This window comes from Drosophila persimilis, unplaced genomic scaffold, assembly GCF_003286085.1.
Source record: "Drosophila persimilis strain 14011-0111.01,24,50 unplaced genomic scaffold, DperRS2 tig00000676-arrow-arrow-pilon, whole genome shotgun sequence".
NCBI lineage: Eukaryota > Metazoa > Arthropoda > Insecta > Diptera > Drosophilidae > Drosophila > Drosophila persimilis.
In genome coordinates, this window is record NW_020825332.1 from 1,528,010 (window position 1) to 1,553,168 (window position 25,159).

General features: G+C 45.8%; 4 protein-coding genes and 1 long non-coding RNA gene across 5 annotated transcripts; 2 read left to right on the plus strand and 3 right to left on the minus strand.

The window, feature by feature from the left end:
- The first annotated feature begins 3,217 nt into the window (after positions 1 to 3,217).
- On the plus strand, positions 3,218 to 5,102 carry LOC6599749. Its single transcript, XM_026991601.1, has 4 exons — positions 3,218 to 3,229; positions 3,369 to 3,416; positions 3,612 to 3,866; positions 3,927 to 5,102. Exons 1-4 carry the CDS (start codon positions 3,218 to 3,220, stop codon positions 5,100 to 5,102), a joined length of 1,491 nt encoding a protein of 496 aa, XP_026847402.1.
- An 883-nt stretch (positions 5,103 to 5,985) lies between these two features.
- LOC6599747 (extensin-2) lies at positions 5,986 to 7,706 on the plus strand. The gene is made up of 2 exons (XM_026991602.1): positions 5,986 to 6,033; positions 6,379 to 7,706. The coding sequence occupies exons 1-2, from the start codon at positions 5,986 to 5,988 to the stop codon at positions 7,681 to 7,683; spliced, it is 1,353 nt and encodes a 450-aa protein (XP_026847403.1). The 3' UTR covers positions 7,684 to 7,706.
- Positions 7,707 to 11,301: 3,595 nt separating this feature from the next.
- On the minus strand, positions 11,302 to 13,278 carry LOC113566345 (extensin-3). Its single transcript, XM_026991603.1, has one exon. It carries the CDS (start codon positions 13,276 to 13,278, stop codon positions 11,302 to 11,304), a length of 1,977 nt encoding a protein of 658 aa, XP_026847404.1.
- Positions 13,279 to 13,319: 41 nt separating this feature from the next.
- Positions 13,320 to 16,576, minus strand: LOC113566323. Its single transcript, XR_003409057.1, has 3 exons — positions 16,490 to 16,576; positions 16,301 to 16,377; positions 13,320 to 13,343 (listed from the first exon to the last, which is right to left on the minus strand). It is a non-coding gene; the product is annotated as an uncharacterized LOC113566323 (long non-coding RNA).
- A 6,436-nt stretch (positions 16,577 to 23,012) lies between these two features.
- On the minus strand, positions 23,013 to 23,430 carry LOC6599745 (glycine and tyrosine-rich protein). Its single transcript, XM_002024779.1, has 2 exons — positions 23,166 to 23,430; positions 23,013 to 23,080 (listed from the first exon to the last, which is right to left on the minus strand). Exons 1-2 carry the CDS (start codon positions 23,428 to 23,430, stop codon positions 23,013 to 23,015), a joined length of 333 nt encoding a protein of 110 aa, XP_002024815.1.
- Positions 23,431 to 25,159: the final 1,729 nt, after the last annotated feature.

Below are 25,159 nucleotides of genomic sequence, written 5' to 3' on the forward strand. Positions count from 1 at the left end.
ATTCAATCCGATAATATTCCGATGGTAACAATTTTGTTGTTATATTACATAATAAACTAAAAATATAAAAAAAAGGTAGAATCTTATCAACATATTTTATTTTAATAAAAAATACAAATTCATTTTATTTATTTATGAATACAATTAATTAACAAAAATGAATAACATTGGATAATAATATTTTTATTACGTATAATTAATATACATAATTAAAAAATAAAACAACCAATAATAATTAATAAATTCAGTTCAAACTTATGTTTTTAAAAAACATGTTTATTCAAGCTCATCAGCTGATGAATTTTATAAAAATTTCTCACGCCAAAGTTGATCACTAAACCAATGAAAGTTTCCCTCCTTAAGATACCCTTAAATGCAAAATGATCTAGCTCGTGTGAGTATTAGGGGGCCACAGCAAAGGAAAGGCTGCTGCCACGAGAAAGAAGTTTGCCGCCTCCTAAGCTCATAGACAGCGCAAAAAACAAATGGTTTTAATATTAATTAGAATAGAATTTGCATAAATTAAGCCCGAGCGAAATGGTTTTTGTTAGACAGAGCGACGCGGCCCCTGGGATTATGCAAAAATAAAAAAAAAACAAGTCCCACACTTAAGGCTGAAACAAGAAAAGGGGAGCTCTACATGGGGACGGTCTCTGACCAATCTCATCCATTATCCGATAGTACAATCACAGATCTCCTTTCGCTGTTCCGCTCTCCTAGTTTCTATTTGTGGGATACGATACGTTAATTTCGGGGCCCACGTTGACTTATTAAAACAGCGATTGACAATATTTATATTGTGTTTGACCATTATGAGACTTTTTTTGTCTGGGCTGCCGCTGCCATTCTATGGAGATTGGAGATGGGACACAGACTGGGGGCTGCCATTCACTAATTTGCATATTTTTGCGATTTCAGCATAAACATCAATTCCGAAATGGCACTTTTAAGTGTGTTCAGACCGGCTTCCCGGGCATCCGATGCTGATTTCGATGCTGCCTGCTGCTGATGGATAATAATAATACTGATGACAATAATGCGTTGGTCGGCTGATCGTGATCTATTGACTGGCAGCAGCATGTGCGTGTAGAACGTTTATGGGCTGTAGAACTGGACCAGAGTAGACCACAATAGAATATGCTAGAATAGAGCAGTCTCTCAGATTTGGCGGGAGATTGAAATGTAAATTAGCAAAGCCATAAATTGTGCTCGTTAATAGTTTGCGACTCTAGTTTTAGTGCTGCACACAACACACAGGAAATGAAATGATCTACTTCATTGTTTCAGCCGATTCTCAGCCAAAACTAGAAATGTAAGACTCTTAATCTTAATGCATTTGGAGATAGGATAAATTATACAATTGTTATTTGATACTTGGTGTTGCCGAACTCTTTTTTATGGCCCGAGTTAATTAGCAGAAACTGGTGCTATAAACAGAACTATAGAGATCTTCTCTATGGTTCAACTTTCGTCTTGAGGCGCCGAACAGTGGCGCGTGACAACCATCCATCAACCATCACCATCCTCCTCGTCAGAGCCAATAGACGTCCGTCAATAGCTCTGCTTCCATTTGGGGTACCCCGATATTGTCGAGTGTTTCCATGACCTCGACTTTCAGAAGTGTACATAGACCCATCTATAATAAAAAATATACATGGTTTATGCTGTGTATTTAGAAGAATCAATCAGCATCTGTTAGTCATCGTTTACCCTTCAATTTTACGGAACCGATTAGTTCTTAGCCCCTCTAACGAGCCCTGCTTCTCATGGCTGTGTGTTTTCGGCTATCGATCCGTTGCATATAAACTTTAACATTGCCAAATCTTTCTCCTACTTTGAAGGGGATCATTAATCATGGTTATGGCTACTGCTGCATAAAACAATTGCTATGTTTGCTTTATCTTTTAACAAGTCGATCGGTGGTATAGTGCTAATTGATAGAGCGTAGGGGTGTATTTTATTTATAGAAGATGTTTTTTGTGGAAGCATAAAACGTTTTGGCACCAATAAGCTTTGCATATTCCTGTCCAGGATCAACAGACGAGTCGATGTAGGAAAAGACTATAAAATACCAAGAAAAAATCAGGAACAAAGTCCATTTCAATTTTCGTTCGATGTTTCGTGGTATTGGCGGGCGGTGTACTGATACCTAAATTCTCTTCTGGGTTATCCTTCGTTCATGCTTTGGGCGGCTGTGTCGGTCCCAGAATCCAACAACAATATACACAGCTTGCTAATTGTGTTGTATTTGAGTTACTAAAATTACAGAAAATCATCTTTGTTCCTAAGTTCATAAGTCTCCTATCCTCCTTCGATATAGGATTTACAACAGATTTTTCACTCTTTGTTGTTGGCATTCTTGAAAATAATCACAATAGGCGAAAATTCGATATCCGGCAGTCAGTTTACAAAAAATTGCCTAATTCTTAGGCAAACAGCACAATTATATAATCTTTTTCCATAAACTGAATGGCGCGCTTTGGCAGTTCCTATTTGTTGATTAATGAACAGCGACGACAGACATGACAAACAATGAGCTGATGCTGCCTCGGCCTGTGTACGGATACTATCGGAGTGAGCGAATTTTATTGAATCGAATAACTCATCATTTGAATCTAAATCGAGCGCAATTTTTGCGGCGGCTTGAATGGAACAAAGCAGCCCCAAAAACAGCAATCAGGCACAAAGAGGTGTAAACAACATGAGAGAGCAAAGTTGTTTTGGGCTCGAATGAGTGTGTGCGTATGTGTGTGGATCTGTGAGCGCTCGACTTGTCCAAAACGTTGATGTCCATCAAAATCTTTTGCATATGCTTAAATAAAACAATTAAGAGAATCCGTGCGAACGATTTTGGCCATTAAACTTTTTATTCCATTTTCAGCTTCTCTCGAGCTTTTTGTGCGAATGTAAGCGTCGCCGTTGCCGTCGCTGTCGCAGCCTCTGAGCGTGTTAGCCGAGCCCCAAGTGAGGCTTAGAACCTCTGCAGAGCCAAAAGCCGTGCGAATTTACAGCGCGTCCGAAGATGGTCCGATCGTGGGCTGCGGCGTCGGCTTCGCCGTCTGCGCCGACGTGGACGGCGGTCAGAGCGAAATATGCGAGCTCTGTAATGTGCGGCGGTGGCGAAGAGCAGAGAATTTGTATAAATACCAAAAGGTTCTGCGTATTCATCATTAGAGTTTCGGTTTTACTGGTGTGAACAAGCAGCTCAACGGACAAGATGGTACGCAGTGTAAGCCTTAGGGCGAATCTGTCTATAGAAGTATAGACACCCAAACATTTGGAGACAAGCCAATCGCGGCTTTAAAGGACTATTTTTTTTCTGCCTGAAAATGAAACTGATTGGCATATCGTTTCCTGTGTTTTTACAGAAATTCTTCCTGATCGCTTTTGCCGTGATCGCAGCCGTGGCTGCTGATGTCAGCCACCTGCCCTCCAACGAGTACTTGCCCCCAGTGGTGCAGGAGTCCCAGATCATCGCTGCTCCCAGCAACGAATATCTGCCTCCCGTCCAGGCCGAGGCGGCCCCCGCCCATGAGCTTGCCGATGATGGCTACCGTTACAAGACCCACAAGCGTGTGGTCCTCCGCCGTCACCGTCGTGATGTCAACGAGCTCTCCAACGAGTACCTGCCCCCTGTCCAGGAGGCTGTTGCTCCTTCCAACGAGTACCTGGCTCCCGCTGTCGATACCGTCCTGGCTGATGATGGCTACCGTTACAAGACCAACAAGCGTGTGGTGATCCGTCGTCATCGTCGTGATGTCAACGAGCTCTCCAACGAGTACCTGCCTCCCGTTGCCGCTCCTTCCAACGAGTACCTGCCTCCCGCACAGGTTGCCGCCCCTGCTCCCATCCCAGTCGAGATTGCTGCTCCCATCCAGGTTGCCGCTCCAGCCCCAGTTCAGATTGAGGCTGCCCCAGCTCATGAGCTCGCCGATGATGGTTACCGCTACAAGACCCACCGTCGCGTTGTCTACCGTCGCCACCGTCGTGATGTCAACGAGCTGCCCTCCAACGAGTACCTGCCCCCAGTCCAGGAGGCTGTTGCTCCTTCCAACGAGTACCTGGCTCCCGCTGTCGATACCGTCCTGGCTGATGATGGCTACCGTTACAAGACCAACAAGCGTGTGGTGATCCGTCGTCATCGTCGTGATGTCAACGAGCTCTCCAACGAGTACCTGCCCCCTGTCCAGGAGGCTGTTGCTCCTTCCAACGAGTACCTGGCTCCCGCTGTTGATACCGTCCTGGCTGATGATGGCTACCGTTACAAGACCAACAAGCGTGTGGTGATCCGTCGTCATCGTCGTGATGTCAACGAGCTCTCCAACGAGTACCTGCCCCCTGTCCAGGAGGCCGTTGCTCCTTCCAACGAGTACTTGGCTCCCGCTGTCGATACCGTCCTGGCTGATGATGGCTACCGTTACAAGACCAACAAGCGTGTGGTGATCCGTCGTCATCGTCGTGATGTCAACGAGCTCTCCAACGAGTACCTGCCCCCTGTCCAGGAGGCCGTTGCTCCTTCCAACGAGTACTTGGCTCCCGCTGTCGACACCGTCCTGGCTGATGATGGCTACCGTTACAAGACCAACAAGCGTGTGGTGATCCGTCGTCATCGTCGTGATGTCAACGAGCTCTCCAACGAGTACCTGCCCCCTGTCCAGGAGGCCGTTGCTCCTTCCAACGAGTACCTGGCTCCCGCTGTCGATACCGTCTTGGCTGATGATGGCTACCGTTACAAGACCAACAAGCGTGTGGTGATCCGTCGTCATCGTCGTGATGTCAACGAGCTCTCCAACGAGTACCTGCCCCCTGTCCAGGAGGCCGTTGCTCCTTCCAACGAGTACTTGGCTCCCGCTGTCGACACCGTCCTGGCTGATGATGGCTACCGTTACAAGACCAACAAGCGTGTGGTGATCCGTCGTCATCGTCGTGATGTCAACGAGCTCTCCAACGAGTACCTGCCCCCTGTCCAGGAGGCCGTCGCTCCCTCCAACGAGTACTTGGCTCCCGTTGCCAACGACGTTGAGGCCGCTCCCGCTCACATCTTGGCAGATGATGGCTACCGGTACAAAACCCACAAGCGTGTTGTGATCCGTCGTCATTAAACCATGCGAGATCTGTTCTACTAAGTGATCGAGTTGTACTCATTTTGGAGTGCAAACTTTATAATAAGAATTTTTTTCTGCATTCCTTTCCTTTTCATTGAAGAAATATAAAAATACGATAACGATTCCATAAATATTTTTGTTGTTTTTCGTTTGGGCTTATTCAAGGACCTTTTTAATGCGTTATTCCTAAATAATCCGACTAGGATTAACTTTTTGGGAACCTTAGTTAATTATATCTGTTATATCAATACAATAGATCTTCGATTATTTCGAATCTATTTCATCAATCTGGATTGACACTCCTGGTGTCTCTCTCGCCGATCTTCTGTTCGCTCTGTTTTTGTGGTTGGGAATTCGCCTCGTAGCGAATCGCTCGTTTTTGCTTTGTCTAGGGATCGCAATTGGCAATAGCCAACCCACATATGTATGTATATCTATGTGATCTAGTTTGATATCAACTATTTCGTGTCTATTTTAAGTATTTCGAGATTGTGTAGGCATCGGTGCTAGTCCACAGATTTCATTCAAGCAATCGTCTTAGACAGTCAGAGCAGAGCTTCTCTTTCGACATTGAGATCGTGATTTATTTCCGTACGTACATAAGAGGTGCTGCTCTTTTTGTATCAATATGTTGAGTATCTTAAACGGACCGGCCTTTTCTCAGCTACATCCGACTACTCATCATGTTTTATTGAGGAGTCATAGAACTCGATTAATTCAAAGTTGATTAAACCGAAATATAATTATAAGTAATTAAGCAAATGGAGTTCGTGGATCAGCAGCGGCACGCGTTCATCTGAGAGAAATTTCACGAGTGCGGATGGATGTCACAATGGAACCTGATCTTTGATATGGGGAATTGGGCATTATTGGTTATTAAATGGATGGTTCATTGTCGGATCCGCGCGGGGAGAAAGGGGGACCCCCAGTGGGCCGGCAAAAGCAATAGCACACGCGGCGGGAACTCGACTGCCCGAAACCCGTTGCAAAACCTGATTGCAAAAACTATAATGGATATGTTTTGGCGGTGTCACTAAATACGAAATTCATAAATTAAGAAGACAAATGCTAATTAGGTATAGCAGTGGCCGATGATTAGAATCATATAAATAAGCAGCAGAACTTTGGCTAAGGCATCACTTCCATTTGCATTCTACAATCGACTGGACAGCCGACCAAGCCAGCAAAATGGTACTACTACCGTCCTTCTCGAAAGGATTACCCACACAGCCGCTACAGGATAACTAATTTTTTTAATTTTTTTTTTTCGCAGAAACTGTTGTTGATCTGCGCATTTGTTGCCGCCGTGGCAGCTACTTCCCCTAGCAGCGAGTACTTGCCCCCCGCATACGGTGCCGCCTCGGCTCCAGTTGCTTCCTACGCCGCAGAGGCTTCGGCTCCAGTTGAGTCCTACTCTGCCCCAGCCCAGGCCAGCTACACCGCTGCCGCTTCTGCCCCAGCAGTGTCCTACTCGGCCCCCGCTCAGGCTGTGTCCTACTCGGCTCCCGCTCAGGCTACCTACACCGCTGCCGCGTCTGCCCCAGCTGTGTCCTACTCGGCTCCCGCTCAGGCTGTGTCCTACTCGGCTCCCGCTCCAGCTGTGTCCTACTCGGCTGCTGCTTCGGCCCCGGCTGTATCTTACTCTGCCCCAGCTCCATCTTACACCGCTGCTGCTTCGGCCCCAGCTGCATCCTACTCCGCTCCTGCTGAGTACGAGACCGCTGCTTCCGAGCCCGCACACACCTTCTCGGCCAACGATGGATACCGCTACAAGACCCACCGTCGTCGCGTCATCCGTCGCCACCGTCGTGATGTGAGCCACCTGCCCTCCAACGATTACCTGCCCCCCTTCCAGGGAGCTGCTTCCGCACCAACCTCTGAGTACCTGCCCCCAGCAGCGTCTGCCCCAGCTCCAGTCTACCAGGCCGCTCCAGCTGTGTCCTACTCTGCCCCTGCTGCCTCCTACTCTGTTGCTGCTTCGGCCCCTGCTGCTTCCTACTCCGCTCCTGCTGAGTACGAGACCGCTGCTTCCGAGCCTGCACACAGCTTCTCGGCCAACGATGGATACCGCTACAAGACCCAGCGTCGTCGCGTCCTCCGTCGCCACCGTCGTGATGTGAGCCATCTGCCATCCAACGAGTACCTGCCCCCAGCAGCCTCTGCCCCAGCTCCAGTCTACCAGGCCGCTCCTGCACCATCCTACACCGCCGCTGCTTCGGCTCCAGCTGTGTCCTACTCTGCCCCAGCTCAATCTGTGTCCTACTCGGCTCCCGCTCCAGCTGTGTCCTACTCGGCTGCTGCCTCTGCTCCAGCTGTGTCCTACTCGGCCCCAGCTCAGACTTACTCTGCCCCTGCTGCATCCTACTCTGCGCCAGCTCCAGTCTACCAGGCCGCTGCCTCCGCACCAGCTGTGTCCTACTCGGCCCCAGCTGAATCCTACTCCGCCCCGGCTGCATCCTACTCTGCTCCTGCTGAGTACGAGACCGCTGCTTCCGAGCCAGCACACAGCTTCTCGGCCACCGATGGATACCGCTACAAGACCCAGCGTCGTCGCGTCATCCGCCGCCACAGATATTGAACGGTTTAGCAGTTGAGGCTCCCCCAACAAACCCAGCCAAACACTGCTTTGGTTTCGGGTTCTTCGGTCACTTGTACCGAAAAATTGTTAGGGAACGAAATTGATAAATTCAAAAATAAAACAGTTACAAAATATAACCCATTGGTGTTCACTTTCTAAATACATTTATTCAGCTTTTTTTTTATTTCACAATCACTATTATTTAACTTTTAAATATAGTGAAAAATAGATGTTCAAACAATCAAGTGCCATCGCACTACTATGATGGTTTAATTGATCCCCAATTTAAGGCATGTGGAGATCTCTTTTGACCATTAAGGTCCGAACAAACCGAGGAGCCTCTGATCGCCTTAGGGTCTTCGTTTGCATAATTATTATTATTCTTAGATGAATTTTTGTTGCTTATTTTGGAATATCTTTAATATATAAGAGGACACAAAATTTTCACTTTTTAAAGTGTTCGACTTGTTCAATATCCTGCACGACTCGTGTGGTTTTTTAACAATGCAAAGCCACTCTTTAAGATGGGATGGAATTCGGAGATCGAAAATGAAACCCTGAAAAACAAAATTCAAAATTCTATTGTCTATATGTATGGGCGATCGGCATCTTATTATGAAATAAATTCAATTTATTTAAATAATTAAAAAGCATTTTTAAACCGTATTCGGCCGGAGATAACGCATTCCACTTAGAGCTCGATCATGGGGGACGGTCATCGCCAGTTCAGTGCAACAGCATCAAAACACCAGTGTCATGATCCGAAGATGGTCGAAATGCCATCAGAGGCGATGGCCGCGCCGCGTCGTCTGAAGCCACAGATTTTGAGGTGCCCCTAACGAACCCAGCCAGTAAATCCAGTTTCGATTTTCGGGTTCTTCAGAAGTGCAATCTTGAAATATATTCCCAAAGTTGATCACTTTCTAAGCTATGAAAACCGAGAACAGGAAACCAACAAAAAGTAAAATCTATTCAAAGTGAAGATTTGTATTAATTACGAACTAGGATACATAAAACAATCGATTTCTGTCGTCAAGCACGAACACAGAATATCACCGGCAGCGAAGCGGAAACTTGTTTCATGAATCACAAGTTCATTATAATTTATACAGGTTCAATTTGGCTTGTGAGCTGCTTTGAAGCAACTTCTACGTGAATTTTACATGAAAAAAGCAAATGAAAATTGTTTGAGCATAGCATACTTTTGGGGCTCTGATATTAGGGATAACGGAGGCTTTAGACACTGCTGATTCCATGGGGCTTATACGAAAACAAATCGGCCAAATTTTCCGACGAAAAGTGAAGAAAAATTAGAAATTTTGGATGTTTTTGTTAAAAGAAATCGCTTCAAACCACCCTATCTGATAGAAAATTGCTTGATTAATCCGTTAAAAGTCCAGATGGGAGAACAGATTTCAGTTCACCATTAAAATTTCTTCATATTCGGCCATTTGACGTCAAAAAAAATGGCACAAGTCGTTAGTGCATTCGGTTGAGATTAAGATTAATTATGCAAAGAGGACAGAAAAACAGTAAAGATTCACTCTCGTTTCTCACTTGCCTTTTGGCCCATATTCTTGGGCGGATACGATTTCTTTGCTGCATTTGCTGCTCCTTTCCCTCACACCGGCAATTCTGTAAAACGTGGACCGTTAGACTACGAAACCGCGAACGAACGATTTACGAGACGAAAACGCAAACACACACAAGAACGACAAAAAAAATTCCATAGAAATTTCAATAAGAGCACATATTTATGGTATATTCATATAAGGTGAGCCAACAGGAGTGAAGTTTCGTGTGGAAGCACCAACGAGAGAGAGTCAGATCACCAATATTATGAATGGCCCACCCCACCTCATAATGAAGCACTTGGTACGAGAGAGCGTCGATTCTAAGAACTCACTCTTTGTTTATTGCGAGTTCCTCTTCTTCCTCATTGCGTGATTTACATGATGGAGTGGGAAAGGGACACAGCTCGGTGCTTGTTTTGCATTTTGCATTCGAAAAAAGAAACACACACACATTGCCAGAGATCAAGTGACTGAGGGGAAAAAGGGGTTGTGCATTAAAAACGTTTGTTTATTGTACATTAAATGCTACACTTTTTACACTCCACTTTCAGTTTTGTTTTCCTTCGCCGCTCTGCATTTTTCATTTGCCAGTTTGTTGACTGTGTGAGGGGGAGAGGGTTAAAGTGTTGTGCATTTGCTTTGGCATGCGGTGGGAGAGAGAAGGAGAAGAACAGAAACGATGAGAACTTCCAATATGCTCTCATCTTCTCTCTGCTTTTGCAGTTGTGTGAATAAGGAAGAACAACAAAAAATGAGCGGGCACTAATCCACCTACGCATCTCTTCAGCTCTCTCACACTTTCATTTTTTCACCCGGCTTAAGCGCGCGTTTCCCAGTCAGCTCCGCGTTTCAGACCCGTGAAAAGAGGGAAAAGTGGAAAATCAAACGGGAAAAAAGTCGCACAGCTTTGTAGAACTGAATAAAAACAACAAATATATCACGAAATTTAAATAAGAGCACGAGAAAGTCATTAAAACAGTGCGGGGGCGAACCCAGCGGCAAAATTGCTGAGTAAAATCAACGGAAAATGTGTAAGTGTACATATGTGGAAGTGAAGTGCAACGAGTGTTTTGATTTTTTTTTTTTTTATTTGCAAAATTTGCACATGACATGCGTTTGGTCACGTGATCTCGCGTTTTAGTAGATGTCCGAATGTGAAAAAAGGCGAGAAGAGCGCAAGAAGGGCGCAAGGAAGGAGAGAAGGAAGCTGAACGAATGTGCGAGCGCTCTCCATGCAAGTGTGTCAACAGTATAAGGTGCGACATTTCAGATCGTGGAATATGTCCCTCTCTCTTCGTTTTCATAGTATGCGCATATCGTGAGAGGGTAACCTCACCTAATGTCCTTCCATTGGAATTACTCTTACCAAATCGATTTACGTGCATGCGTGTGCGGAGCTGACTTCGGTGCTTAAAAAACGACAAAAACGGGAAACTCGCGCGCGGTAAAAAGACTGCAGAAAAAGGTGGAGAAATATGGATGGAAAGGTTAGTTTTATTTATTGTTTCCTTGTTATTGTTCAACTCTAGCCATACCGGTGCGTGACGCCACTTGATGTGCTTCAATGCCGAGTCTATATCGGCATGCATGCCTGTCCGTCCGACCGTGTGTCCGTCTCGTTTAACCCCTAGCTCTTACAGACTAAGATTTGATCTCTTCTGATGGGAAAGGCATTCCTGGTAAAATGTAAAGATTAAACCCCAACAATATTTAGTGGAGTATCCCAAATCGACTAAGCCCAAAGTTGAGATAAATTATAGATTAACAAACACACGATTAACATTCACATAGGTCGTTTAATTTCGGCAGCGCTGCGTAATCTTTAAAAAAAATTTAATAAACATATTTTAATGACTAAGTTCGATCGTAGAGTTCGCAGGCAGGACCCTGGTATATCATTAAAATTAAGTATTAAATTAAATTATTACAGTTAATTACAAATATTCAATTTCGTACGTTCCTAAGGATCACTATGTGCACACAGAGGCAATCGTGTCATTTGATCAGTGATCGGTGCGGGGGTGGAGGGGCGACGGATGAGGGATCAGAAATCAAAGGCGATCGCTGGCTTCGGATATGAGTAGCCGTCTGTCTTGGGCGCGGGAGGTGGGAATGGAATGACTGGCTTGGGATACTCGTATCCCTGCTTAGGCTGTGGTGGGGGGAGGTACTTGGGCTGTGGTGGGCTGGTGGGCACAACGGGAGGCAGGTATTTCTGTGGGGGATTGGTGGGTGGTGGGAATGGGATGGCTGGCTTGGGATAGTCATAGCCCTGTTTGGGCTGTGGTGGTGGATTCGTTGCTGGTGGGAATGGAACAATTGGCTTGGGATATTCATAGCCCTGTTTGGGTTGCGGGGGTGGCAGGTACTTGGGTGGTTGTGGCGCAGGTGTGGTGGTGGTGGTGATGGGTGGCAAGTATTTCTGAGGTGGATTCGTTGGTGGTGGGAAGGGAACTGCGGGTTTGGGGTACTCGTAGCCCTGCTTTGGTTGCGGGGGTGGCAGATATTTAGGCTGTGGTGGGAGGGTTGCCTTTACCGGAGGAGGCAGGTACTTGGGTTGTGGGGGGATGGTTACCCTAACGGGAGGCAAGTACTTCTGAGGAGGATTAGTTGGGGGTGGGAATGGAATGGCTGGCTTGGGATACTCATAGCCCTGTTTGGGCTGCGGTGGTGGGAGGTACTTCGGCTGCGGTGGGCTGGTTGGTTGCACAGGTGGCAGGTACTTGGGCTGCGGTGGGTTTGTTGGGGGCAAGTACTTCGGCGCCGGTTGTGGAGTTGTTCTTACGGGAGGAGGTAAATATTTCTGTGGTGGATTGGTCGGTGGTGGGAATGGAATGGCGGGCTTGGGATACTCATAGCCCTGTTTGGGTTGAGGAGGTGGCAGATACTTGGGCTGTGGCGGCAAAGTGGCTTGGACGGGAGGTAGGTATTTGGGCTGTGGTGCCTGGGTGGTTGCTGGTGGTAAATATTTCTGTGGTGGTGGGAATGGAACGGCGGGCTTGGGATACTCATAACCCTGTTTGGGTTGGGGAGGAGGAGGCAGGTATTTCGGCTGTGGTGGGCTAGTGGGCTTTACAGGAGGCAAGTACTTGGGTTGCGGTGGTTTGGTTGGGACAACGGGAGGAAGGTATTTCTGTGGGGGATTGGTGGGTGGTGGGAATGGGATGGCTGGCTTGGGATAGTCGTAGCCCTGCTTGGGCTGTGGTGGTGGATTCGTTGGTGGTGGGAATGGAACGACGGGCTTGGGATACTCATAGCCCTGTTTGGGTTGAGGTGGTGGCGGCAGGTACTTCGGCTGGGGTGGGAGTGTTGGTTTGATGACTGGTGGCAAGTATTTCGGCTGTGGCGGCTTCGTAGGCGTCACGGGGGGCAAGTATTTCTGTGGTGGATTCGTCGGAGGTGGGAACGGAATGGCTGGCTTGGGATAGTCGTATCCCTGCTGCTTCTGCTGAGGTGGTGGCAGATACGTGGGCTGTGGTTGCACTGGGGGCAGGTACTTAGGCACTGGTGGGCTCGCAGTCGTCACAGGAGGCAGGTATTTCTGGGGCGGGAGAGTGGGAGCTGGGAATGGGATTCTGGGTTTGGGATAGTCGTAGCCCTGCTGCTTCGGCTGTGGGGGTGGAGTCCTGGGTGGTGGTGGTGGGAAGGGAATCGAGGGCGTGGGATAAGCGTATCCTGCTGATGGCGTTGGCGGCGCGGTCACTCTGATCTGCTGGGGCTGCGTCGGCGGTGGGAATGGCAGCGCTGGTTTCGGGTAGGAGTATCCCTGAACCAGCTTCGGCTCCTGTGGAATGATCTGCTGCACCGGGGGCCTGTACTTGGGCTGTTCCGGCACGAATGGCACCAATGGCTTTGGATACGAATATCCGCTGCTCACTGTGGGCGCTGGCGGTGGGAACGGTATGGCCGGCTTCGGATAGGAGTAGCCGTCCGAAAAGGAAACCTTCGGTACTGGATAGTCGTATCCTCCGTATTCCTGCGAATGTACCTTGAGTATCTTGTGGATTCGATGCGGCGCCATCTACTCACCTGTGCCAGGGCAGAGGAACTGAGGGCGATCAGAGCCAAGCAGAGTAGTCGGTGTTGCTGCAAAGATGGAGGAGATGGAGATGGAGATGAGACACACAAATCAATTGGTTGTCGAAAACCTTAATGATCTTAAATCAAATCTTGGACATTTATATTTAGCCGTCTGACTGACATTTACTTGGGCCTCTTGGCCGTTTATGGCAATTTAGCGGTGTTTCGGTGTTTCAGTGTTTCAGTGTTTCGGTGTCGGTGGTAGCGTCGAAAATTTCCGCATATAATTAAGGCCCTCGACAATTTGCTATTTGGCTGTGTGAGACGCCACCAACGTCAGCTCTTTTGACACCAGCAGTGCGGTTTTTGGCGAATCAATTGGCTTGGCTTTGGTGCGACTGTGACAGTGACTGCGACTGCGACTACGGCGACGGCTGCCAATTGGGTCACGCTCTACGAAGGCAAGGCTCTTTACGCACATTATTGATTGAACAAGCTGAAAGCGTTTAAACGCATTTTTCTACGATAATTGTCGACCCCGATGGCGATTGGTTAATTAATTATGGGCAGAGCCAAGACCCAACCCGCATGGTGAGATCTACGCCAACTATTAGCTGCCCCTGCCCCTCTGCGACCACGCACACATAGTCAAGGTCAACGCATCTGCCACACGACATTGGTTACTTGATCGAGCCGCTGCGAGAAAAGTTCTAGATACGCGTTGTAGTAGGCAAGTGTTAATGGCCTCCGGCTCCGAATGAAATACTGGAGCTTGATGGGAAAGTCACGGCGACCGGTTCGATAAACCCCAAGAGATGCTAAAATAAAATTAGAAATAGTTTCTACAGCCATTTGGAATTATGTAAATGTGCGACTATCAATTCGCTGCGAACTAATTGAGCCACGGCCAAGAGATACAGAGAGAACCTTTGCAATCGTCAATCTTTGGAACTGGAACCCGGAATTCCATTTCTCAAATTGAAACACATAAATCTGGGCGAAATAAAAACTACACACAAAATAGCAGCAGCATTCTTAAGCGGCATTTAAGGTTTTTCGCCGAGTGCGCTTCAAGTCAAAGTCGTTAAAGTCCGTGCCCATTAAAATAAAAGCCAAACTTTAATTGAATAGAAACAATGGCAGCAGCCACCAGACAAAAAATTCATCAAAAAGAAGCCGAGAACTGAGAGCAGAGAACTGAGAGCTGAAAGCTGAGAGCTGAGAGCCAACAGCTCATCTCAAACTCAAACTCAAACTCAATCAAAATGGAAATAGTTTCTAGCCTCCCACGCAATATTCTTTTACACATTTTGATTTGATTTGATTTTTTTTGTTTGCGTGTTGTTTTTTGATAAATCGTTATGGAAAAATGCCACTCGACAGGCACTCCATTCAACTCGACTCACTCAAGCCGCTTGTCAGCTGTCGGGCCTTAATTTCCAGCGGATTTGCCAATCTTCTTGAGACTTGCAACAGACGGCCAGGCCAACCCCCGAGTGGCAAGAATCAGAATCAAACTAGTTCTTGCTAAAACCGAATCTAATACACATACATACATATCTATTTGGGGTTTGTTTTGCTATTAGTTGACAACTGTGTGATGTCTGTGGCCGTTTGGATGTCCATTAAAGTCAGAACCCAATTAAGTTTTGTGCGCGAGATGTTTTTTTTATGGCATGTGACTCAGGTGTCGCATAACATGAATAATTCTTTCGTGGAGCCAAGGCAGGGGCAGGGACAGAGGCAGAGGCAGAGGCGTATCTACAAAAGGCAGTGCGGAATCTCACCGAATCTTTTTCGGTAATCCAAATGAAACACGGATTTATCTATATATCCGTTTTCCTGCTTGACCTTAATTGATAATTTCATAACAACAAACCCGCAATTAAAGCAACCATTACAAAATGTTGCCGCGTCATCTCAAGTGGCAAGTGCCGCGTGTAAAGTGGGTGGGGTTTGGGCCCGCAATTGGAGCATGCCGCCAGAGAATCTCCCTCGAATCTTGTCAAGTCACACACAAAGCATTAGGCCTCCAAAAGGCGGAAAAACTTTTGGGGCGACAAATGCCGCCATGGAACGGGGTGGAGCACGGCGTTAATTGTCACAATTGAAGCGTGTGAAATCCCATAAAAAAGACATAGTAGTATACACAGATATGACTACGAGTATGTGGTCTGTGCGGGACGACCTTGTGCGGCTGGCGTTAATTGGAGTTGCCCAACACTGGCTCAGCCTCTGGCTGTGGTTCTGGGCGCGCTTTGACTCATTCAAGCGACGACTGGCGCTTAATGTGCGAGGTTCAGCCTTAGCCTTAAAGCGGTTGCGCATTCGCGGCCCACCGATTGCCAAATCTCTTGTCCAGAACGAACACGCGCATGCGTGAAGAGCACGAAAGAGTGGCTGATGATGGGGCTGGGCTGGGGCACAGTTATGAGCGTTTCCGGTCACAGCTTTGGAGTCCGATTCAGAGTCGGAGTCGCCCTCGAGTGAGTCAGCCATCGGAATCGGATTCGGATTCGGAGTTCGAGCTGGAGCTGGAGTTGGAGTCGCAGTCAATGCATTCGCCGTTGCGGCAGGTCTCAGTCTCTGATGGAGGGCTGCCAGCTGTTTTCTGTTTTGCTGTTTTTCTGTTATTTGTATTTGTACTTGTACCGATTTTCTTCAATTGTAGCGCCATTTATGCAAATTTACCATGCGACGACTCCTCCACTTGACTTGCTGTTTTGGCGTTGTTTGTTTTACGCTGTCGCTCTTAGAAAACTCCATTCGCGTCTCTAGAGTTGGGCAATTTTGTTTGACAGACAACCCTCATGGGATGCCAGTGCCGCCAGGCAGGCAGGCCAGCAGCTGCCACAGCCCCAGCCACTGCCACTGCAACTGCACCTCAAAAAAAAAAAGTGTGGAATATTTCTGGGATGGATTCTAGCCCCCTGGCATCTTGGCATCTTGACATCTTTTATGGTTATGTCTTGATTGTTCATATCGTGCATATGGTGTACACTTTTTGTGGATTGAACACTCACCGTCTTCATTCTCGATTCGTGATGCAACAACGCGAACGGATCGGATCCACAAATCGCTCAGGCACTTGCGTCAGCACCTAAAAAAAATATATATATATTTCTTAACGTTTACAACGGCTCCATCAGCGTATAATGTTCTATATAGAAGTGTCTGACTGTTCACTCTGTTTATGGCCAACGGCTACCCACTTGTAAGCAAAATCACACACAAACACGTATAGGGCGTATAGGCTGCAGAAAACGCTAAGAAAACGCGCGCGTTTCGCTAGCGACTCGAACGACAACGATGCGAACTCGAGCAAATTTGAAGTTCAAATAACAAAAGCTGCGCCGACGCACACAGTATTTATAAGAGCAACCTCTGCGCCTGCGCCGACGCAGAAGACGACCGTCGACCGACGACAACGACACCAAGACGCCTGCCGACGCTCGGCTCGACGTCCGACGTCCGACGTCTACGCATGCGCAGTGCAGCAGCAGCGGCAGCAGTCGGAGCGCGCGCCGAGAGCCCAGCCCGCCCGGGGGCTGTGTGTGCAGAGACCACCTGTAGATGGAACTAGAGTTCGGGATCTGTTTCGTGTCTGTTAGCACTTAGCCGGGCCCTAGGCGGCTAATCGATATTAAAACTACTCCGCCTCCTAACGTAATTGCTGCGTTGGCGTTTGGCCCAAGAGCTGAGCAAACTTTGTGTTTTATGATCTGCAGAAGCAGCTCCAAATTGCCATAATTATGTGCCAAAATTAGCACTGGAAATGACCTTGAGGCAGTTACATAGCATACGCTGGAATATATATATATATAGAGTGGTGTGCTGTGGAGTTTTTCTGGGGTAATGGAGACCTGAAACCCTTGGAAAAAAGGGAATACTATATATATTTAATATAACTACATATATGTATGCCCCTTGATTCAAGCAAGATACCCTTAGCATTGATTTGTTTTGCAGTTTTGGCTACTGTTTGAAGTGAGTTTTTGAGACGACCCTGATATCGAACGAATATCGAACGAAGAGTGCAAAAAGAACACCCAAATCAAAGCTTGAAGCGATTTCGTTTTCGATTTCATTTAGGTTGCTCGAATGACCTTCCGCTGCCGCTCGATTGGTGGCGGCTGGGGTGGGGTGGGGTGGGGTGTCAGGGGAAAAGAACAATCGCAGCTGAGGCTGGGCCACAAAGTGTGAAAAGCGTTTCATCAATCAACTGGCACTGCACCCTTTCATGATTTTTTATAGAGTGCAGGAGGAGGGGGTAAACCTTGTTCGTGCCGCTTTTAATGGCTAATTAATGTTGGAACTCCACAAACTTATCCTTTGGGCTGACAAATTAGGCAATCGATCAACTAACAGTTTCCATTAAAGTGAACTCTATAAAACAGACCCTGCAAGCAAACGTGAAACAAAGGCAAAAGGCAAATTCAACAAAAAAAGATGCGGGTCGGGTCTGTTGTGTGGGGTTTGGGGTCCGGGGTCGGTGTTCGCTGCTCGTCAACAAATAGAAATTCAATTATGAATAATAATCATAAATCGAACAAAAACCGGAAGATACTGCTCGTACAAGATGCGGTGTTGTACATCCATTTGGTGTGCTGTTTGATTCGCGTCAAGTATTTCAACTTTCAAAAACTATGTTTGCCGCCACAGCAACAATCATAATGAAATGCCATTAACAACTCGAACAAAAATCGTTATTGCCAGCCGATAATTAAAAGCTGGGCAGCAGATCAACAGATCAACAGATCAGAGATGATCCGAGCTCCGAGTTTCCGCTGGAGTTCTGTTTCATAGAGAACTGGAAATTCTGTTGGCCTAAGCGGGGCTTAGCACTGAAATCTAATAATAACACACACACGAATGTGGGGGGGTGGAAAACACTTGAGAACGTTAAGCTTATGATTGCACAATTTTGAGTTGTGCCTCGCGTTTGGGGGGCTAGTCCGCACCGATTTGCATGGGCAGGGCATGGCATGGCATCGTGCAACTAGGATGTGCTGAGGCCTAGAACCTGGCTGGAATATATGTGCACACCACTTGATCCATAAATAATATAGTTCGGGTGAAGTTTTTATGCATTTCTCGCCCATGGCATACAAATGATTCGTCAGCGACAACGACAACGACAACGACAACCGCAAGGTAAACACTCATAATACCAGCAGCAGCCACAGCAACAACAGAAATCAGCAGGTGATTCAGCCCTCAATGGTTTTCACCGAAAACAGCAAAAATCCAACAGCCAACAGCAGTTCATTAAACCTCAGAGCGAGCGCCTTAGCACTTGTGTAAATCGAACTGATACAAAATATTCGCAAATAAATAAATAATTAAATATGAAAAATGAAAGCAACCGAGATTTGACACATGCCGCAACTTTGTTATACTCTTAAATGGGGGGCAGAGATAGTCAAATAATTGGTAGCCGCCAAGCGAGAGATATATTTTGGCCAGAAAAAATATTCATAATAAGTAAGATTTTTTTAAATATGTATATATAAAGAATAAATAAAAGAACGAAACTTAAAAAATTAAATTAAAATATTTATATTAAAATTTGTAATAAAAGAAATAAATTACGATTTATGTATGTACAAAATATATATGTAAATTAACATAATAATTGTTTAAAGCACTAGTCCTTAAATACATATATGTAAATCTTTTGGCACTAGGTTAGAAATAAACACTTCTCTCTTGTGATTTTTTTTTTTTGTTTGTTCATAAAATCTGCAACAAAATCAAAGTACTCTCTCTCTCCGTCGGAGAGTGAAAAGCTCCCTCCCACAAAAGGCAGCATTCATCAATATCTAATTGCGTTCTGTGACAATGGGATCCCAACGATGTAATGAATTTAACTGACTAATTTATAACAACTTTCGGAGCGATTAGCTGTGAAGGGAGATCGAGCACGGAGAGATGGATCGGGGCGTTGGTTGATTTTCATTAAACACACATTTTTTTCGGTCATAAAGCCAGGCCGCTCGCCGAACAACGGGGCGGCACACCGCAGCAGTGAAACCGGCGACCATAACAAGTTCAAGTTAATTACAACCTACACACAGAGTCCGCGTCCGAGTCCGAGTCCGACTCTGGCTCTGACTCTGAAACATCTGAAAAGATTTTTTGCACTCGAGCCTCAAGGTCGCTGCGGCATCGCTGCTCTGAGAACAGGAATCAGCAGCTTAATGGCCAACACATGGCAACTGTGTCTGGACCCTGATCCTGTTACAAAAGGAGGAAGTGAACGAGAACTGGTTCTGCCACCGATCGAATCGAGAATGCGTGACCTTAGGGGCACAGGCACAGGATTTATGCCTTTCTAAAACGGAGTTTCCACTTCGCTTGCTCTTGCTCTACACGAAAACCTGGCCATAATTCATGGCTAGAACCGAGATGAGATGAGAGCTTCCTGTCAGCACTTCTGGCTGCAACTAATGGAAATTTATCTGACTTGGATTTGGGGTCTATTGTGCGGTCCGGCTTCCTAGTTCCCAGTACTGGAGCGGAGCGGCTGCTAAGCGCTTTAATTAAAGCCTAAACTAGCATAGCAAATCGAAATCGAAATGGAAACAATTGCCATAAATATTTGTGGGATCTTATAGGAGTTCCTTCTCGCAGCATGAGTTCATAAATCACTTTCAGCTTTTTCGAACGCACCCACAATGGATACAGATACGGATACGGATACCTTGCTCGGATAGATACACGTACTCGTACATGGATAGGTGGATGTACAAGCCGAAACGTCATGGCATTCTTTTGGCGCAAATGTTGCGGAAGTTAACAGCTAATTAAAGAGCTTGACTCTCCGACTTGGCTGGAAATTAAATAACGAGCAGAGCAGTCTCCAAAAACTCTAAAAAGAAACCAAGATACATATATGTATTCTTTTTTATTTGGGCACGTTTCTGGTCGGATGCATTTGGAGCAGAGTGGAGTTCTCCGAGTGCCCACAATTGATTGCCCTTGCCGCTCTCCGTGGCTGCCAAGTCGAGCATGCCACACACACACATTAAGGCACAGCCAAGAGCAACAGCTCCCTGTGGCGGGGCTCTATTCACCTACATGAAGATCAGATTGTGCAAGGTCAAAGCCAAAAAGATTTAATGCCTTTGGTATGCAAAATGCCTCACCATTACAATCGGACCAAAGCTTGCCTCAACCACAAAAGCCGCAGAACCAGCAACCCGCAGCAGCAGCTGCCACAAAAGCGAGAGAAGAGAGATAACTGAAAACGAGTTTTGCTGCCAGTTCAATGGCCAATTTTGAGGGTCAGCTGCCAGGATCGGGGATTGGGGTTCAAGTGCGTCCAAGCCGCAGCGTCCTTGGTGGCAAGCAAGGAGCCAGCCCCACCCTAGGGCAGAGAGAGATTCCGGGACTGTGAGCCTCGATTGTTGCTCGACCGCATACGTGACTGACATGATAATTCCAGCGAAAGACGAAAGACTAAAGACTTAAGACACGAACCTGTCGCAGCAGGAACTTCTCAGCACCGCTTAAGCCAGCAGCTTGCGACACCTTTAAGCCCTGTCTGTCTCTGTCTGTGTCTGTGTCTGGGTCTGGGTCTGTTATTGCCCCTGGCATATAGATTGATAATTTACGACGATTTAAATTATTCCCCGCATCTGAGGGAGTGCTGAGTGCGTTTTGAATGCAATTGCCACACTCACTCACTAATGATGATCGTCTTAGCATCTAATTGAGATATAAAGCGACCCACGCATGGCTGAACAAATAAATCGAAATTACTCGATCAGTTTTCAGTTTTGTATAATTAAAGAAAATGTTATCAAGTGCACGATGGCCCATGGATTCAATTTCTGCTCTGCTTATACGTATTCATGAAATTCATCCAAATATATATTTACTGGCCTCACTGTTCAGCGCTTCTGACATTTCGTGCACTTGAACTCGAGTATCCACTGCCTCTAAAATTGAATGAAAGACAACCAACCAAAAAATACTCGTACAATAAATATCTCAACATAATCAGCGGCAGGCCGCAGCCACAACAAAGAAGAAAAAAATACTATTGAAAAGTGAATTTCAGGTGAAGTTTATAATAATTTTTTCACGAATTTAAAAGCCAATCTGCAGAGAGAGAGAGACAATGAAAGATTTATCAATCATTCGGTTAATTCATCCACTGCTGACGAAAGCGAAATGATCTAGAAATCCAGCAATTTATGGGTCGTCTGTGAGAAAGTGCAATGAATGTCGGGACGGGACCGGAATCGGCGACACATTCGGGCTTAATTTATTTGCCAAAATAAACCGAAACAGAAGTCGCCCAAAACTCTAATTAAAACGAGTTTTCGTGTCTATTTGGCTAACGATTTAATTAATTTTCGACCTCAAGTGACTCACCCCACACCGACGGGGGGAGACAGAGGAGGCAGGCCAGTGAGATGGCTAAATCACAAAAATTGATGAATAAATAATAATCTCTTGGAGGCAATATTTTGAGCTCGGTCACGCTTCGGATCACCACAATGAAATGCTAAACGATAATTTAATAGCCAATTTAATGCCATTATTGTCCACACAAAAATATCATATCTCTGGCCATCGGCAGAAGATCGGCGGACAGAAAGCGATGGCTAGCAATGAATGGGGCCAAAAACGTTCTTGATTTTGACATTTATAAGCCAAAGAGAGAAGAACTCAATCGATGAAGAGGTCAATTCTCGGCTACTGGCTTAACCTTACACTTAAATTTATGCAGAAATCGTCTGTGAATTCAAACGATTATTGTCGCACCTTAGCCCCCTCCGACAGCCGTTAATCTTTGATGTCCATTGTCCATCACTTCCGTGACCTTTCCGAGGCGATGAGCAGCTGAAGCTGACTTCCAATATCCGATTGTTGCCTGTCAAAATCCGATCAAGACAAATTGTTTTCGACGCCTGGCAGCAAGTCTCTCGGTGTGTGTCTTAGACAATTGAGACAATTGGCTTACACAATGGAAGTCTGCTGAGAGATCCGCTCGGAGGCCCCCGGACCATTCCTCATAAATTACGCATACGCAGCGTGGAGCCACAGAAGTCACTGAAACCACCGACATTTGCCTGCTGTAATTCGCTGCCGTTTATGGCCAGACTTTAACCAAATTCTTAGCAATTTGAACAGTTAATGTGGATGCTGAAAATAAAACCTTAATTAGATTAACCGAACGATATAAAACTAATGTTTGGATGGTAACAATTTGAATTGCAAATTACTCTCTGGGCTTTTATGCGATCGAATGCCATACTCCCGGCATTTGTTAACGATGAGGCATAAAATAACGAAATAACGAACCAAAAAGTAGAAACCATCAACGGTCGTCGGATTGGGTTCTCGATTTGGCAGGCATTCATTGCGTACAATGTATAACTTTTATTTTTGTAACAAAACTGATTTCTTATAATAAATAAAATGCACTCATTTAACAAAAAAAAAAAAAAAAATATCTACATAATATTTTGTATGTGTTTTATTTGTTATTTTTTTTTTTGTGATTTTGTTGCTTAATTGAAGCAATTATCCTTGCAATTAATCGGGCTGGCTTTGCGGTCAAGAACGCATCTGAGTGGCTATTGAGGCTAGTGCTATCTCTTTCTATGCATGTATCTCTATATCTCTCTCTCTCTCTGGCTATTGAAGCTAGTGCCTGGTGGATGGTGTCTATGCAGTGCTGCTATATCTCTATTGAGGCTTGAACATAACTCCTCCACTCGGTTAGTAGTAGTGTCCGTAGTGGCCATGATGATGATGCAGTCCATAGTAGCCGCCGTAGTAGGGATAGCCTGCGGATGGGGAGAACACACGTAAAGAGTGTAGTCGTGATGCTCTCTGCCTGTAGTCACTTACCCAACCCACCGCCGTACCCACCTAGTCCGTAGTAGCCACCGCTGTAGTGGGGCCAGTAGCCACCGCCGTAGTATCCCCCGAGATAGGGCGACGAGTAGTAGCCGTAGCCGAACGAGGAGGCTCCCTCCAGGTCCTTCTCCTCGGCTTCGACAGCAGCGGCTCCGGCCTCCAGGTCTCCGCCCTGGTCGCGCTCCTCCTGGGGCCGTGGCAGGGCCTCCGTGCCGCCCAGGAACAGGGCAATGAGGGCAAAGGCAAGCAGCAGGCAAACGGATCTCAGCTGGAACATCTTGATGGGTGGTGGGGTTTTTGTCTGGTGTTTTCTTTGTCGGATTTGGTGGAAATGCCACTTGGGGCGCTTACAGCAACTGAATGACTGACGCTGGGAGCTTACAACGGGCTTTTATAATGGCCAAAAAACGCGATTCTTGCAACGCGGCGGCTGCCATCAATGCGCAGCGACAAAACAATTGTCTGAACGCAAAAACGGTTCCCCCCTCCCCGTCCCTACCCCTCCGATTTTGGGCGACTCCAGCTGCGTGTGCTTCTAACAATGCACCACCCACCCCCACCTGCCGCAGCGTATGCCCGCGCCATCCGAGTATCAATGAAGCGGGGAGCACCCAGAGGGAGGCGGCTTCTATTTCTTGCATGACCGACTACTAATTACAATGCTTTGGGCCAACTTATGTTTGCTTGTTTTTCTTACTCTCCCCCGCCACCCTCTTGGCCGGCCAGCCAGCCCCCCCCTCCCTCACTCCCTCCCTGTGCTCAGTGGGGTCAATGTCGCAATGGGGCAGAGCATAACCTTCTTTTCTTTCGGCTTAAAGTTCCCCCAAATCGAAGGGAGGGAACGAGCGAACATTTGCTTACATAATGTCGAGCGGAGTGATTTCTTTCCAATCTAATTTATCTGTTCGCCCCGCCAACACACAGCAATAATAATCATAAAAAATACATCAAACGATACAAAAAACAAACGAACGCTCTCTATAAATTAAGCATCTTCTGTCAAAGTGGCTGGACAACATTCTAAAACCATAAAAAAAAGCACAAGCCCCAAAAAAAATGTCTAGCCAAAAACGAAGGTGGAAATGAAAATTTAAACCCAAGAACTGCCAGCAACCCAAATACTGAGAGCGAGCAACCCATAGATTCCCATAAAATGAGGCACGTACTTAAATGGAGAGACTCGTACGAGTATCTGCCTGAACCAATTTCCAGCAGAGATCCATTTCTAGTGGAGCTTGTGCAAGAAAGGTCAGGCGGGATTACCATATGACGCCCTTCCCCTTCCCCTTTGTCGCGTCGCACTTCCTTCCTCAATTGGGGTACATATGCATGTATTTTTGTGGTAATTCTCGACGACTTGGGGGCCAAAAGTACACCCAGAGAAATAAGACTATACTTAGATTTAAATATTAATAAAAAGAAGTGGGCTTTTGAAAGGTGAGTCCTTTCAACAATTTGAAATATTTGATTTAAATGTTTTCCATTTTTAAATATTTTAAATAAATATTGTTTTATATATTTAAGTTAAATACTTGTCATAGTTAAATTAAATATATATCATGTTTTAATTAAATATATTTCATATTTAAAATAAATATTTTCCCATTTAAATGAAATATATTTCATACTTAAATTAAATATTTGTCATATTTAAATTAAATATTTGTCATATTTAAATGAAATATATTTCATATTTCACTTAAAAAGTTGTATGTTTTGATTATATATATATTTCCTATACATTGAATATATTTCGTTCAAAAATACTACCTAGTACAAGTGAACTCTATTTGATTTTAATATTTTTATATTTAAAACCCGAATATTTGTTTTAAAAATGGGTGTTTCTTTTTACCATGTCATTTTTCTCCGAGTGTTTGTATGGCTCTTCCCCTTCCTCAATTATCGGGTACATGTGTATATGTATACATATATTTCTCTTGGTGGCCGAAAATACGTAGAGTTTTTCTCACACAGGTTTGCATGTTAGGCGGGGTCAGGGTTTC